Raw genomic sequence first — 15,066 nt, forward strand, 5'->3', positions numbered from 1 at the left:
TCTTCCTTTGCATAGAAAATGCCGGCTCCAAGGGCCTGCAGTCTCAAGGCTAGAGCACTCCATTAGAAGAAAGGTGCTACTCTGAGACTAGGCCACATTCAGGCTATTCATTTCTATTCCTCATTCCTGGCCTCCCCTGGCACCCCCCACCTCCCAGGTGTCAGTGCCAAAAGAGGAGGTACATTTATATCCATGTGGAAGAGCAGAAGAGTAGTTCCATTGGTCCTGGATACCATATAAAAGAGTTATGTTCTACCTTTTGTGGGTGAGTCATGGACTTCTTACTTCTGATTGCTTCCCCCCAACTACATCCCCTGCTCAATTAGGATTCAACAACTGCCACAATCAGGAGTTTATTAAAAATCTCATTGACTTCACCAAGTCTGCCTACCCTTCCCATCCTTCCTTCCTTTCTAGCCTTGGGATTCCATGGGTGTTAGTGTTTTGTTTTTGGTTGATGTCTGGCAGTCTTGATGTATGGGGTTGAAAAGTTAACAGATTCTAGTGAAGAGATCAAAGACAGACACACATTTCTGTGTGGGGCGGATTTTGGGGAAAACATTCCAAAATCTTAGAGTATTATCTCCTGCCCCAGTGACTATTGATTCTCCATCAGGAGATGAGGCCAGAAACAACACTCGACAGGTATGTCCCTTAAGTTTAGTTATTTGTGCCATGGAGGAATATTTCCAAAGGATGATTTGATTTTCTTCATATCCATGGGTGCTCACCAATTCATTGTAATTTTTGGACCAGGCCAGGTTACACACTTGAGAACCGGTATCAACGTATGGGAGGGATTGTTCTGTCAATGTGTTCCAGAAACCAATGCAGCGGTCATTGGTCCCTCCCCCAGATGCTAAGAGACCATATTGATGAGGAGACCAGGCAATGCCTTTCACTGCCGCCTTATGACTTGTGTACTGTTGGATAGGTTTTCTGCTGGAGTGGTTCCAGATCAGAAGCTTTTTGTCATTTCCACCGGAGGCTAGAAGTTGGTTATTCGTGGACCACTTTAACCCACATACCTCCTGCCTGTGACCACACAACCACTGCTGAGACTGTACGGTGCTTGTCAGGATGTCGCTCTGGAGGATCCTTGCATCTTTGCTCCCAGAAGAAATTTGGTTGGCACACCAGGCCAATGCACCAACTCGGTCCGAGTGACCTTCTATGGTAGTCACTTTCTTTCCCACGAATGTATCCCAGATCTGTACAATGCCTTTCTCTGTCTCGATTCCAACCATTTTCCCCTGTTCAGAATAGCTCACAGAAGTCACAGCATCTCCTTCCAGGGACAAGTCACAGAGTCTGGTCACCTGGCCTGACTGGGCATTCCACATGTAAACAGAAGATGCCAGGCCCACTGTGACTACATTGAGGGAAGACCAATCCAGGAGGTTAAGATAAAAGTCATCTCTCAGCTCTGGGGCTTCAAGTACTTTAAAAGGGATATTTGAGACCTTTCTGACTGGCTTTCTTGCAGAAGTTAATAATAACTGGCTTTTGGTGCTGATGGAAGATAAAGAATATGGAGAGATTTCATCCTCTTGACCAGGCCTCTGGCCCTTTGTGCTTGGAGCATAGGTGAAGAGATTCTTCTCCTGTGGCACTGGGGTACCTCCCAGAAGTTCATTTTCCAGCAGAGTAGAGTATAGTAGTTTATGTTTGTCAGTGCCTTCATTTTCATTTTTATTCTCCCTCTCCATCAACAATTTCTCTGGACTGTCCACTCTATGGAATTTCACATTCCATTTGGCTCCATTTCAGAGAGGAATGAAGCGGTCTCCATAATTGCTGTGAGAAGACATTGGAGGACTGGACAGTGTCAGCCTTCAGGTGGCCTGGACTTACACAATGGCAACTTTCTTATGGCTTGGATTTCTCTTGGGGGTCTCACTCTGAGCCAGTTTGGAGGATACTGTAGAGAAGATGTCATTTGGACTCAGGTTGGAGGGGAAGAGAAGGTTCAGAATCAGGGTCTGGAACTGGAAGGGTTTGCTGGCTACTGGAGGGGGATGGGCACCCTTTCAAAATGTGGTCCAGGGGAGGTGGGGGTGTGAGGGGGAGAAGATGGAAGGGTGGGGGCAGGTCAGGAACAAACTGATACTCACACACTGTGATCTGGGCTTCGAATGTTGTTGTAGCTGGATTTGTAGGCTGAGTGGGGCTGGCCCGGATCCATGAGGGCCCGAATGCCAGGGGCAGTCTGACTCCGTGGTCTGCCTGCTCCCTGTCTGGCTCCCTCTGGCCCTGGACAGGGTTTCTAGGGGTCCTAGGGAAGGGGAGCAGGGTATGGCAGGGTGGGGCTCAGCCATGACAGCTTACTCCCAGCTGTTTACCTCCTGGCATTCACACCTCACAGACAGACCTGGGGACCTACCCACCTGTGACCCCACCCACCCATGGGCCCTCCCACCCACCCACCCATGGGCCTTGATTGCTTATCTTCTCTCACTCTTTCCCCCCAGCCCCACCCCCAGAAGACCCCAGTAGTGATGGATCAATAGACTGATACCAGAATGGGAAGAAGCGAGAGTAATGCGGAATGCTACCAAGTGGGAGAACTAAGTCCGAGGACTGCAGTGGTGGAAGAGAAAAAAAAAAAGTGGCAGGAAATGGGGAGGAGATCATCCATAATCCACCATAATCCATAATGGAGCTGAAGAAGAAGGGAAAAATGAACCACCCTTCCTTCTTTGCAAAAGCAGGGGACTAGGGTGCGAAACGTAGCATTTTCATTTCCCTCCTTTCCTTTCTATTCTTCATCCCAAGGAATAATTCTTTGGTTAGGTGAGGAGGGAGGACTATTCAGAGATGAAAACAATGGATTGGTGTTTTGTTTTTTTTTTAAAGAAGGAAACATCAGTCTGTTTAAAGTGGAAGGTGGGTACCAAAGGATTGGGATGCTAGATCTTCCACCTTCTCCACTAAGAGGATCACCTGCTGGCCCTACTAAGGAGTTCATGCTGGGCTCACTTCTGGAAGAGAATCTTCCTAGAACAAGAGGAGAAGCAAATTCTCTCAACATTAGTTTTTGGTTCATTTCTACAGCCTCCCCCAAAGGGGTTAGTAGGTATTCTCTTGACTAAGGATGCATTTCCTGCACCCAAAAGAAATGGAAAAGGGAAGAGAATGGACATTTATCTGACACCTATTATGTGCCAGGCTAGATGTTGGGAGCAGTGGATAGAGCTCCAGGGCTGGAGTCAGGCAGATTCCTCTTTCTCAGTTCAAGTGCCAGACTCTTCCCAGCTGTGTGACCCTGGTCTAGTCACTGTACTCTCTTGGCCTCAGTTTCTCCATCTGTAAAATGAAATGGAGAGCAAAATGGCAAACCACTCCAAAATCTTTGCCAAGAAAACCCCAAATGGGGTTATGAAGGGTAGAGACAACAACCACACAATTAAGCTTCCTGACTCCTAGATCCAGGATGCCCTCTCCATTGCTGCCTCACCCTCAGCTGCCTCAAAGACTCTCACCAAGACATATTGCCAGTAAGATTTAAATCAAAGAAGTGACAATGCTAGCCACTATTCAGTCTGACTAGGAAGTTGAGACTTAAAATCATCTAAACAGGAATCACTTGGTGAGATTGTTGATTAGTGAGGCATTTTGTATTTTACCTCCCTCGGATTTCCACTGCTTCTCTCAAAGTGCATGTCCTCTGACTAACCCAAACCAGGCTTGGGTTTCATCACTGACAAATGTCAGTGGTCATATCCAATGAAGACATTTTCCTTTTTACCACTCAGTTTCTGGGATAGTACCAATCTCTACCAGAGCCACAATGTAGATTAGACTTTTTTGTCCCCCTAAAAGGCAACAAAAACTGTTCGTGGGACTTGATTGGCAAGAAGGGACAAGCAGCATCCTGGAACCCTCGGACCATGTAGACATAGATTTCTGATCACCCAAGGGTATCAAAAGGCCCACTGTAGTATTAGGCCTTTCAGACTTGGTGGAAATCCCAAGACTAGGTCTTCTCTTGCTGATCAGACATATTTCCATACTGAGATGAGGGAGACTTGGGAGGCTAAGCTAAGTGCTGATATATCTTTGTATCTTCCTTCTATACTATGTCTACCGGTTTGCTACTGAATGATCTATAGGTGTGAAAGAAATGATTATTTTTCTCTTGTATTTAATAAGTAATTATTGAATAAGGAACAAGAATTTTCCCCTTTTCTATTTCCTCATCCAGAAATCAACCAGTGTGGAAGGTTTTTCTCAAAGACTTACTCCAGCCAGTAAGGCTAAGATCTAATCAAAGATAGTAAAGATAAAGTTTAGGTAAATGGATGGATTCTTCCTCATTGTATTTACTCCTACAGATCTGAGAAAATGTGGCTTCTCCCTTTTATCAGATATTGGAATCAATAAGCCTCTTTGACCAATACTGGGTGTTTAGTATCACCTACCTCAAGACCTTCTTTAGAATAAGTTATTTTTTTAACTGCATTCAAGATATGGCTAATAAAATTGATTACAATTTAATTTACCCAGCAACTCTGTCAATTGTCACAAATACTTCATTTAATCACAACACCAATAGTCAGAAGTAGGCCCACCCCTAACCATTTCACTCAATTGATTCTAGAACTTTCAGACCTATCAAAGATCCAAAGACATTTCTAAGGTGGGACATTTCCATTTTGAGACAGTCACTCAAGAAAGGAAACAACTCTGATGGAACATATTCAAGAGAGGTATTGGAGGGCAGCTAGGTGGTGCAGTGGATAGAGCACGGACCCTGGAGTCAGGAGCACCTGAGTTCAAATCTGGCCTCAGACACTTAATAATTGCCTAGCTGTGTGACCTTAGGCAAGTCACTTAACCCATTGTCTTGCAAAGACCAAACAAAAAAAGAAACAGAGGTATTGGGTACTTTGTCACCAAGGTGGAACCACTAAGGGACATGCCAGAATCTGCTGAGGAAGCATGATTACCAATGTGTCCTGCTACCTGAATGAGTGCTGATGGAAGATTAGACTTACAAAATTTGGAGAAGGTGAAGAATGATTCAATATGGCTTCACAGATGTGAACTGTACACCCATGTCTGTGAGGGTAAAGTAAAGGATGTCATGACACTTGTTCTACTCCAGGGACTATTTCTCAGCTGTCCCCCCTTCTACCCCCAACAAAGAACTTTCCAGGTTGAGATAATGTTACCCAAACAGTTTTAGTGGTTGTAAACTATTTCTAAAGAAAAAGAACAGGACTGCAAATGGACAAATTGGGAGCTCTTTGTTGTTCCTCAGGGATATACTTGGGGTTCTGGCATAATTGATCTGGTGTATTTGACCTAGAAAGACCAAGAACCTATCTAGACTGGGCCAAGCAGAATTGAACATTGCATCTTTTGTCATTGAGAAGTCCATTCACAGGAAACTTCTGAAGCTGTATTCACCTTTGAGAAACATCAATGGTAAATTTCTGCAATCTAATATCCCTCTTAGCATCTCTGAAGAATGGTTGCTGATCAACCTCAAGGACCTGGGCAATCTCAAAAAAAAATCTTGGATCACAATGTGAATGAAGAGTCATTTCCTTTTCTCTATCTATGGTTCATGTTATATTTATTTATTTTATTGGAAGGTGGAGGAGTTCTATTTTGAGAAACTAATGAATTGTGGGTCTGTGGAGTCATAGGGTAGGTAACTTGGAGAATTATTTGGTTATGTATAAGCATGTGAGAGAAAATCTGGTTTCAGGGTGGGAGAAAGAGGGTGATGGAGGAGGATTAGTTAAAGACCTAGAAAGTTGGGTCTAAATTTTATTTGGGCTGAAAGCTACAAGGCAGGCAAGCCAGATACACTGTGGAGAGACAGCCAGGGAAGGGAAGGAAATAAGCATTTGTACTTGTATTTGTACTATGTACAAGACATTTTGCTAAGTGCTTGCAAATATTATCTCTTTGGATCTTCACAATAATCCTGCGAGGAAGATACTAAAATAATGTAATAATATATGTTATAAGATAAATGGGTTATAATATTATTTGATAATAATATATCCTCATTGTACAAATGAGACAAATATATAGTTGTGTAACCTTGGGAAACTCTGATTTCAATGACTCAGCCATGCATTCTCTACCAAGAGTGTCTGACAAATGTTTGAAAACCATCTCTTAAAAAAACTATTTGCATTGCATACTTTTAACTTTAATCTGCATCACTGGCATTTTCTCCATTAATTTATTAAGTCTAAACCATCAACAAAAGAATAAATCAATCCCTGATTTGTAGTATTTGCTGATTTCTAAGGTGTCAATGCTAACACTGAAAATTGTGTCCTTTGGGAGTCATGTTTAATTGACTCCAGTATATCTTTTCACTCTAAACTGTCACATTAAAGGGACTGGGGAGGGCTCTGGTAAATCACAGGCTTTTCTTATTTAAAAACAGGGTAATTAGGAAGTAAGCAGAAGGCCTTCTTGATGATCATCATTAGTTTGCTTTTTCATAGACCTTTTATCAAAGAAAAGTCATCCTTGAAACACAAACAGTTTCCTGTGCAGATGGCCCTGGAGATTTTCTTCCCCTGCACCATCAGCGGGATCTTTCACAGTAAATTACTATTTTCGGGGCTCCCATCATAATGGAAGCTGAGGGTGGCTTTTCAAAGACTATCTTCCCCCCTCCCAGACCCCATCTCCAAGGCCTCATTTCTGTAGCTGAGCACTACAAAGATAAAGCCCTGACAGATGAGTCAGTCATTGATCATAGCATTACATAGTTGAGTAAAAATAGAGGCAATGAAATCATAGGCCAATACTAAACAATTGATCAGGACCATGCTCATCTCTTTGCCCATCTTCCTCCATGATTTTGGAGCTTTTGAATGACACCTCAATTCTCAGCATTGCCAGCAAGGTAAAAGGGGAGGTGGAGATGATTCCAACCAAGATGTCAGCTAGCAGGGTGACTTGGACATTCAACAATGTTTTCAATGCTTGTTTTGTGTGGGTGGAAGCTAGAACATTATGTTCACCAGGATTTCATGTACTTGTCAGAGCTGAACTTTTCAAAATCAAATTTAATAGGTTTTCATTAAAAAGCTTTCAGTGGATGAGAGGCAGAGTGCTTTGTTCCCACTCATCCAGAGTTCTTGTTCTGAATAGCCCTCCTCTTTCACAGATTTCCTCTAAGGGATTTGGGCACCCCAACAAGTGTGATCCTCTTTCAAGGACACCAGTATTTCCTGTTGAAATGTGAGCTCCTTGCAAGCAGGGATTATTTCCTTCTTTACATTTGTTATCTCCAATGCCTACCCTAGGCCTTCTCTTATAGTTGAATGCTTCATAAATTGTTGAGTGATTGATTCCAATTTTTCTGTCTTCCTTTAATATTTTATATAGTATTTTATTTTCCCCAATTTACATGTTGAAATGATTTTTTTAACATTTGTTCTTTCTTATTTTGAGTTTCAAATTCTACCTCTTTCTTCCTCCCTCTTCCTGTAAACCCTCCTCCCTGAGCTGGCAAGCAATCCAATGTACGTTATATGTGTGCAATCATATAAAACATTTCCATATTAGTCATTTTGTACAAGATTATCTTCCCTTACTATAAGAAGTGGTTTGGCTTAGAGAGATGCCATCAAAGTCAGAAAACCCTGGCTTCAAGTCCTGCTCCTGAGACATTCTAGTTGTTTGACCCAGGACAAGTCACTTATATTTTCAGTGTTCTCAAGGCAACTCTCTTAAGATTTGAAATGTTGCTCACATGCTGATCTTCCTTGAGAGAGACATTTCTTCTTCAGGGGAGCTCCATAGTCCCTTGATCCCTATCTCTAATGGGCACCTTTGCTTTGACCAACATAGTTCTGGTCAACTCTTGAAGTTCAGGATAGGGGAGGTATGACACATGGCCATAAGAGAGTTCTTTTAAAAAAAGATTTGGGCATTGGGGTGGACTCAGTATGGATCAATGAACTGAGATGGCATCTGGGAAAGCTAGTTTGATCAGTCAAAGGTTACATGAAGAGAAGATAGTGTCTTTCCTGGAAATTTGTGTTCAGTTTTGGGCACCACAGGGTGGGGGGCAGGTAATGGAGAAAATAAATCAGGTTCAAAGGAGGGTGACCAGAATAGTGAGCCCTGGGACCATGTCATATGGAGTTCAGGTGAAAGAGCAGGGGATGTTTAGCATAATAAAGAGAAGAGTTGGGGAGGGGGCATGTTATTAGAACGGTACATGAAAGAGAGGGGATTTGACTAGTTCTGTCCCCATTTTGGCTTTGTATGTACCTATGTAACAAGGATAATTACTTGTTGTCTCCCCTTATAGAATGTAAGTTGAGTGAGTAAAGGGGCAGTTTCATTTTTGTCTTTTTACTCCCTGGGGTTCAGAACAGCACCTGATACATGAGAGGGTCTTGACAAATTTGGGGATATGATCAATTGAATGTTGGAAAATTTCAGAGACAGATTGGGATTGATTTGAATAAAGTATTTCATTTCAGGTAAAGAAGTGAAAATCATTGGGTTTCCCAATCCTGGAGGACTCCAAGAAAAGATTAGACTTGGTGGACATATTGGAGAAAGGATTTTCGGTTCTGATATTTTTCTGGTATATTTGTTTGGAATTTTTATTTGTTTTTGGGATTGGTTGTTTACTGAGGTTCCCTTCAACTGTGATGGTCTATGAAAAATTCAGAAAAGGGAATGGAGAAGGAGAAATTAGGAGGTGGAGTAGAAAGGGTTGGAAAAAGGATGGGGGGAGATTGGAAGAGAGGGCTGGACAAAAGATGGAGGGAAGGAATAGAAAAGATGGAGAGGGTGAGAGAAGGAGAAACAGGAAAGGAAGGGATTCAGAGAAAGGGGACATATTAGGAAAAAGAGGGTGTAGGGATGGGAAAATGGGGGGATGGGAAGCATGGGCAGGGGGAAAGGGACAGATGGGGAAGAAAAAATAGTGGAAGGGAGGATAAGAGGGATCTCTCGAGCTAAAGTGCTAGAAAGGACAAAGAAGGGAGGCAAGAAAGATTGTGTGAGTGGCACAGAAACAGTGGGGGCCTTGCAGCCCCCATCACCAGTCTACCCTTGCCTCCCAGTTTTATTGAGCATACTGGACTCCCCCTTCCTGTCCCCCCTTCGTCTCTGCGCCAGCCAGAACCAAGATTCTTCTGGTGGTTGCCTGGGGAACAAATTGTTGCCTAGGTAACAAGACACTGTGGAGGGGCAGGGAGGTAGCCAGCTGCAGTAGGCTCCACTGGACCAATGGAAGGACCAAATACCTGGGGGAGTTAGGAAAGACTTTAGGTAGAAGATGGCATTAGAGCTGAGGTAGCAGGGATTCCAAGATTTGGAGGTAAGAAGGTAAAGCATTCCATCATTGGAGGACATGCAAAGATTTGGAGGCAGGAGATGGAATGAAGAGAGAGCAAGAAATAAACTAGTTTGGCTGAAATATGTAGTTCATAAAGAGGAATGATAAAATATTAGGTCGGTAAATTATCATAAAATTCTAGATCTTGAGGACTGTTGTTGTTTGTCCTTCATTGTTTGAAAAGGACCAATGACATTATAGGGTGATATCTTGATCCATACATGAATTGGATTTAAGTGAGACAGTTGCACAAAGTATCACCCTCACCCTCTTTTCCAGATTCATCGAAGTCTAGTGGCAAGACAAAAGTCAAGATGATCAGATATAGCCCAGGATGCAATAAATGACCTTGGTGCCTTCAACATTTGACTAAGCTCTAAGTACAGAAGTGTGGAGATGAGGGAGTTTGTGACAATTGTCTCTGTTTTCTCAGTAAAGTAGGAGGCAAGGTCTTCAGCTGAGAGGGAGGGAGTTGGTGCTTTACAGTACTTGAAGAGAGAGAGGAAAGTCTGGGACAGCAATCATTGGGACGGTAGGATAAGAAGCTGAAAAAATATAGGGAATGAGTATAGCAGTTTGGTTGTGAAGAAGAGATAGAAGATGCTATCTTGAGGAGATAGTAGTGAGAAGTGAATCTTTATAACAGGACATATTTGTAGGAGGCAGCAAATGAATCAGAGAATGGATAAGGATAGGGAGAGATTGAAGAGAGAAAGAGAGAATGATTGAGGGGACAAGCTTCTGAACTTTAGAGATAATAGAATCAAGAAAACAGTAGGGTTGGTCTTTGCAAAAAAGACAATATTTTTAGAAACTGTAACAAAAAGGAATGAAGCAATGATGTAGCAGGGGTCCAAGGTATGGGGTAGGGGAAAAGAAGGCACTCATAGTCTACATCTTGCATTTCATTGCTAATGTGATAAGTAATGCCCTATCCTGAGAGGAAGAAGGAGGGCTAGTATAGGGAACTTGAGGAAAATAGAGAAGGTTTGGAGAGAACGGTTAAATTTTTAAAAATGAAAGAAGTGCCATGCAGCAATGAGAACTGAGTTGACACTGAACAACATAAATGCATAGTAAATAGGGGCGGCTAGGTTGCGTAGTGGATAAAGCACCAGCCTTGGAGTCAGGAGTACCTGGGTTCAAATCTGTTCTCAGACACTTAATAATTACCTAGCTGTGTGGCCTTGGGTAAGCCACTTAACCCCATTTGCCTTGCAATAAACCTGAAAAAATGTATAGTAAATCCAGGTCAGGTCCCTTGTCTTTCTAGAGCTGCACTCAGAAGTGCATAAGAAACAGGAAAGGATAGTTAATAATTCTGGATTAGGTTCCCCAAGACATGAATGGAATAGTTAGCTCACCTTCTTTGGAGGCAGTCCATTTCTCTTTGAGACAACTCACCCTCACTGCAGGCAGGCTGTCCCTCTTTGGGACAGCTCTCCTTTGAAGCAAATTTTACTCAGTTAGCAAGCCAACATTGGCTTCTTTATGATTTCCACCTATTGTTCTTGGCCCTGCCCTCTGGGGCCATTCTATTTGGATTGGGATGTACAATGACCACTGTTAATACAGGGAAAGCAGAGCAGTTCAGTTAGAAATTAGTAAGTATGCCCTTGCTGCCTTTAGGAGTTCAAGTCACTGGGCCCAGATGCAAAATATCCTAAGGTCTTGAAAGCACTGACAGATACAATTACTGAGTTATCATCTATGTTCTTTGAGAGATCATGGGAAAAGGGCAAGGTGCTCAGGGAGTGGAGAATAGTTGACTGTTCCCTGATTTTTACACAGTGGAGGAGGATGGGGTTGAGAACTATAAGCCAATATCCCTAATTTCAATTCCTATTAGAATTCTAAAATGTATTAATAAAGAGATGGTTGGTGAACATCTGGGAAGGGAAGTGGGAATCATCTGAGAGCCCTCTTGATTTCATTCAAAATAGATCATGCAAAGCCAACTTCATTTTGGGGGATCAGGGGTACTAGAAGAGAATGAATTGAATGCCATGGATAGTTTCCTTCCCTCAGCTTTAAAAAAATCCTGTGATAAAAGTCTCTCATGCTATTCTTGTAGGATAGTATGAGACAGACAGAGGCAAAGAGTCAGAGAGAAACAGAGACACAGAGACACACACAGAGACACATATACACACATATATAAACAGAGGGAGAGAAAGAGACAGAGAGAGCGAGAGAGATGAGACTTGGCATTAGATTCAGGGCTGGAAGAAAGACTAGACTCTCAAGTAGTCATTACTGCTGTGATGTCAACTTGGAAACAGGTCTCCAGTGGAGTATCCCAACAATCTGTTTGTGCTTGCACTTGCTTAAAATGTTTATCACCAACTTACATAAAGGTCTAGAGATATTCAGTCAAAATGGCCTACAGTCTAAATCTGCAGATAACATAAAACTAGGGGTGGGAATCATGGATTCATTTTTTGAATACTGTGTTTAATTTGGGGCACAAGTGTTGATGATATTTGTCCGTCATTCTCAAGGAAGCCCATGACATCAGGGAGGTGATGCCTTGACTAGTACATGAATTGGATTTGAGTGAGGGGGCTGTGCTAAGTAACCAGCCTCACCTTCTCCTTGGGAACCATCTGAGTCCAGTGGACAGATATGGTTCAGAATGACTCTAGATGTCCCTGAATGTGAAGCGTTAAGGGTTAAGTTACTTGCCCAAAGTCACACAGCTAATAAGTGTCAAGTGTCTGAGACTGGATTCGAATTCCTGTCCTGACTCCAAGTTCAGGGCTCTATCCACTTCGCCACCTGACTGCAGTAATGAATATATGTGACATGAGTATATGAATCCATAGGCAAGGCACCATCCCATTGGTAACCACACCATGGGCAATTGCTACAGATGGCATCAGTTCTACAATGTGGCCTGTAACATATGAGAGGACAGATTCAGGATCCAAAGAAAATCTTGACAAAGTTTAAGGCTTACTGGACTAGGATGGTCAAATTGGCCTCCCTGCCAAAACCCACATTTTAAGGTAGCATTTCATCTGAAAAAGCCCTCTGTGTGTGTGTGTGTGTGTGTGTGTGTGTGTGTGTGTGTGTGTGTGTAAGGTTAGGTGTGTGAAGGGTATGTGTATGTAGGGATCACAGAGGGATGGGGAGGTGTATATACTTGTCTTTATGTGTGTCTGTGTGTCTGTGAATATGTGTATATGTAGGTAAGCATGTACTCTGTGTGTGGGGGTGGGGATATATGTGTAGCCAGTTTGGGTGTGAGTGTATGTGTGTCTATGTCTGTACATTTGTGTGTCTGTGTGTGGGTGGCTGGGTATGGGGGGATAGGGTGGTGTGTGTATGTCTGTATATGCTGTGCATTTATGTTTGTATGTCTTTCTGTGTGTCTGTGTCTGTGTGACTGTGTCTCTCTGTGACTGTCCTTGTGTCAATATGTGTTTCTGTGTCTGTGTGTGTTTCTCTGACTGTGTATTTCTGTTCTGGTCTCTGTGTATTTGTGTCTGTTTGTATCTGTGTATATGTTTGTCTGTTTCTGCTGTGTCTGTGTTTCTGTGTTTGTCTCTATGTCTCTGTGTCTGTGTGTTTTTGTTTTTGTGTGTCTTTGTCTCTGTTGTGTGTGTGTGTGTGTGTGTCTGTGAGGCTGTGTGTATCTGTCTGAATTTCCAAGTCTGTCTGTCTCTGTCTCTATGTCTATGTGTGTCTGTTTGTATATGTGTTTGCGTCTGTTTTCTGTGTGTCTGAACTTGTGTGTTAGTGTGCCTGTCTTTGTATGTGTTTCTGTGTGTATCTTTGTATATTTATTTATGTGTTTCTGGGTGTTTCTGTCTTTGTCTATGTGTCTGTGTATATGTATCTGTGTCTATCTATGAATCTGTGTGTGTGTTTGTCTGTTTCTTTATGAGCGTCTATGCTTGTCTCTGTCTTTGTATCTCTGTATTTGTGGCTTAGTGCATTGTTTATATGTCTCATCTATGTGTGTCTCTGTCTCTTTGTGTTTGTGAGTCCCTGTTTCTGTCAATGTGTTTCTGTCTTTGCCTCTTTGCGTCTGAATATCTATTTCTATGTCTGTGTGTCTTTGTGAGTATCTGTTGTATATGTCTATATCTGTGTGTTACTGTGTGTGTTTATGTCTGCGCTTATCTCTTTTGTTTGTTTATGTGTGCTTCTGTGTCTGTGTGTGGCTATATCTATGTATCTTTGTCTATATTTGTGTGTCTCTGTGTGTCTCTGTGCTTGTTTGTGTGTCTTTGTGTCTCTGTGAGTCTGTGTATGTCTATTTCTGTCTATGTCTCTGTATGTGTTTTTGAATTTCTGTCTCTGTGTCTCTGTGTTTGTGTTTCTGTGTCTTTCTGTGTTTCTGTTGTGTTGTGCCTGTTGTGTGTATCTGTGTCTATCTGTGTGTATGACTCCATCTGTACCTGTGTTTCTGTCTGTCTTAGTTTCTATGTTTGTGTTTGTCTCTATTTATGTGTATCTGTGTGTGTTTGTGTGTCAGTGTGTTTCTGTGACTGTCTCTGTGTGTTTGTATCTCTTTGTATATGTCTGTGTCTGTGCATTTCTGTGTCTCTGTGTGTCTATTCGTGTGTCTGTGTCTTGTGTGTGTCTGTTTTCTCTCTGTGGGTCTGTCTGTGTATGTATGTGTCTCTGTGTGTGTCTGTGAGTCTGTGACTGTGTATTTCTGTGCTTGTGTCTGTTTGTGTTTCTGTATTTGTGAATTTGTGTACAATTCTTTTTGTATCTATGTCTGTCTGTCTGTGTGTATCTGTGGGTGTCTGTGTATTTATTAATGTCTGTTTCCATGTTTGTGTGTCTGTATTTGTCTTTATGTCTCTGTGTGTTTGATTGTGTCTGTGCGTGGTATTGTGTGTGTCTGTGTGTCTGTTTTTGCGACTTTGTGAGTCTATGTCAGGGCGTTTGAGTGTGTCAGTGTCTGTGTCTGTCTGTGTGTGTTAATTGCTGTCAATGTTTCTATGCCTGTGCCTGTTTTTCTGTGTGTTTGTGTTTACATGGTCTCTGTGTGTTTCTGTGTTTGTGTGTATGTGTCTCACTGTGCTTGTATCTGTGTTTCTCTGTGTGTGTCTAGGTGTCTATGTCTATGTGTCTCTCTGTGTGACTGTGTGACTGTGATTCTGTACCTGTGTGTTTTGCCTGGGTGTATGTATCTGTCTCTTAGTCTTTGTTTCTGTGTCTATATGTTTGTTTTTGTCTCTATGTCTCTGTGTGTCAGTCTGTGTTTGTCTCTATATCTGTCTCTGTATGTGTATACGTGTCTCTGTGTTCTTGTGTCTGTGTTTGTGTCTATCTATATGTATCTCTGTGTTGGTGTTTGTGTGTCAGTGTGTATCTGTATGTCTTTGTGTCTGTGTTTCTGTTTCTTTCTGTGTCTGTGTCTGTGTCTGTCTCTGTGTCTGTGTGTGTTTCTGTGTAGGTATGTATCTGTGTGTTTCTGTGTCTATGTTCTCTTTGTGTCTTTGTGTGTCTCTATTCCAACCTTTGTGTATCTGTCTGTATTTTTCTGTGTCTATGTGTCTGTGAGTGTCTAAATCTATCTGTGGGTCTGTGTGTGTCAGTGTCTGTATATCCCTATCTGTTGTGGTGTCATTTTGTGTGTCTATCTGTGTCTGTGTGTCTTTGTGTCTCAGTGTGTCTGTCTGGGTCTATGGGTATATGTGCTTCTGTGTCTCTGTCTGTGTCTGTGTGTCCTTATGTGTGTCTTATTAGACCGCCAGCTCAAGAGGATC

General features: G+C 42.3%; 1 protein-coding gene across 1 annotated transcript in view; it reads right to left on the reverse strand.

Moving 5' to 3' along the window:
* Positions 1–491: 491 nt before the first annotated feature.
* Positions 492–15,066, reverse strand: part of LOC141498727 (fizzy-related protein homolog) — a 40,295-nt gene continuing 25,720 nt past the window's right edge. The window contains 3 exon segments of the mRNA XM_074201878.1: positions 492–1,833; positions 2,027–2,275; positions 2,895–2,997. Of these exon segments, the coding sequence (XP_074057979.1) occupies positions 492–1,833; positions 2,027–2,275; positions 2,895–2,997 (1,694 nt within the window).

This window comes from Macrotis lagotis, chromosome X (genome assembly GCF_037893015.1).
Source record: "Macrotis lagotis isolate mMagLag1 chromosome X, bilby.v1.9.chrom.fasta, whole genome shotgun sequence".
Classification (NCBI taxonomy): Eukaryota; Metazoa; Chordata; class Mammalia; order Peramelemorphia; family Peramelidae; genus Macrotis; species Macrotis lagotis.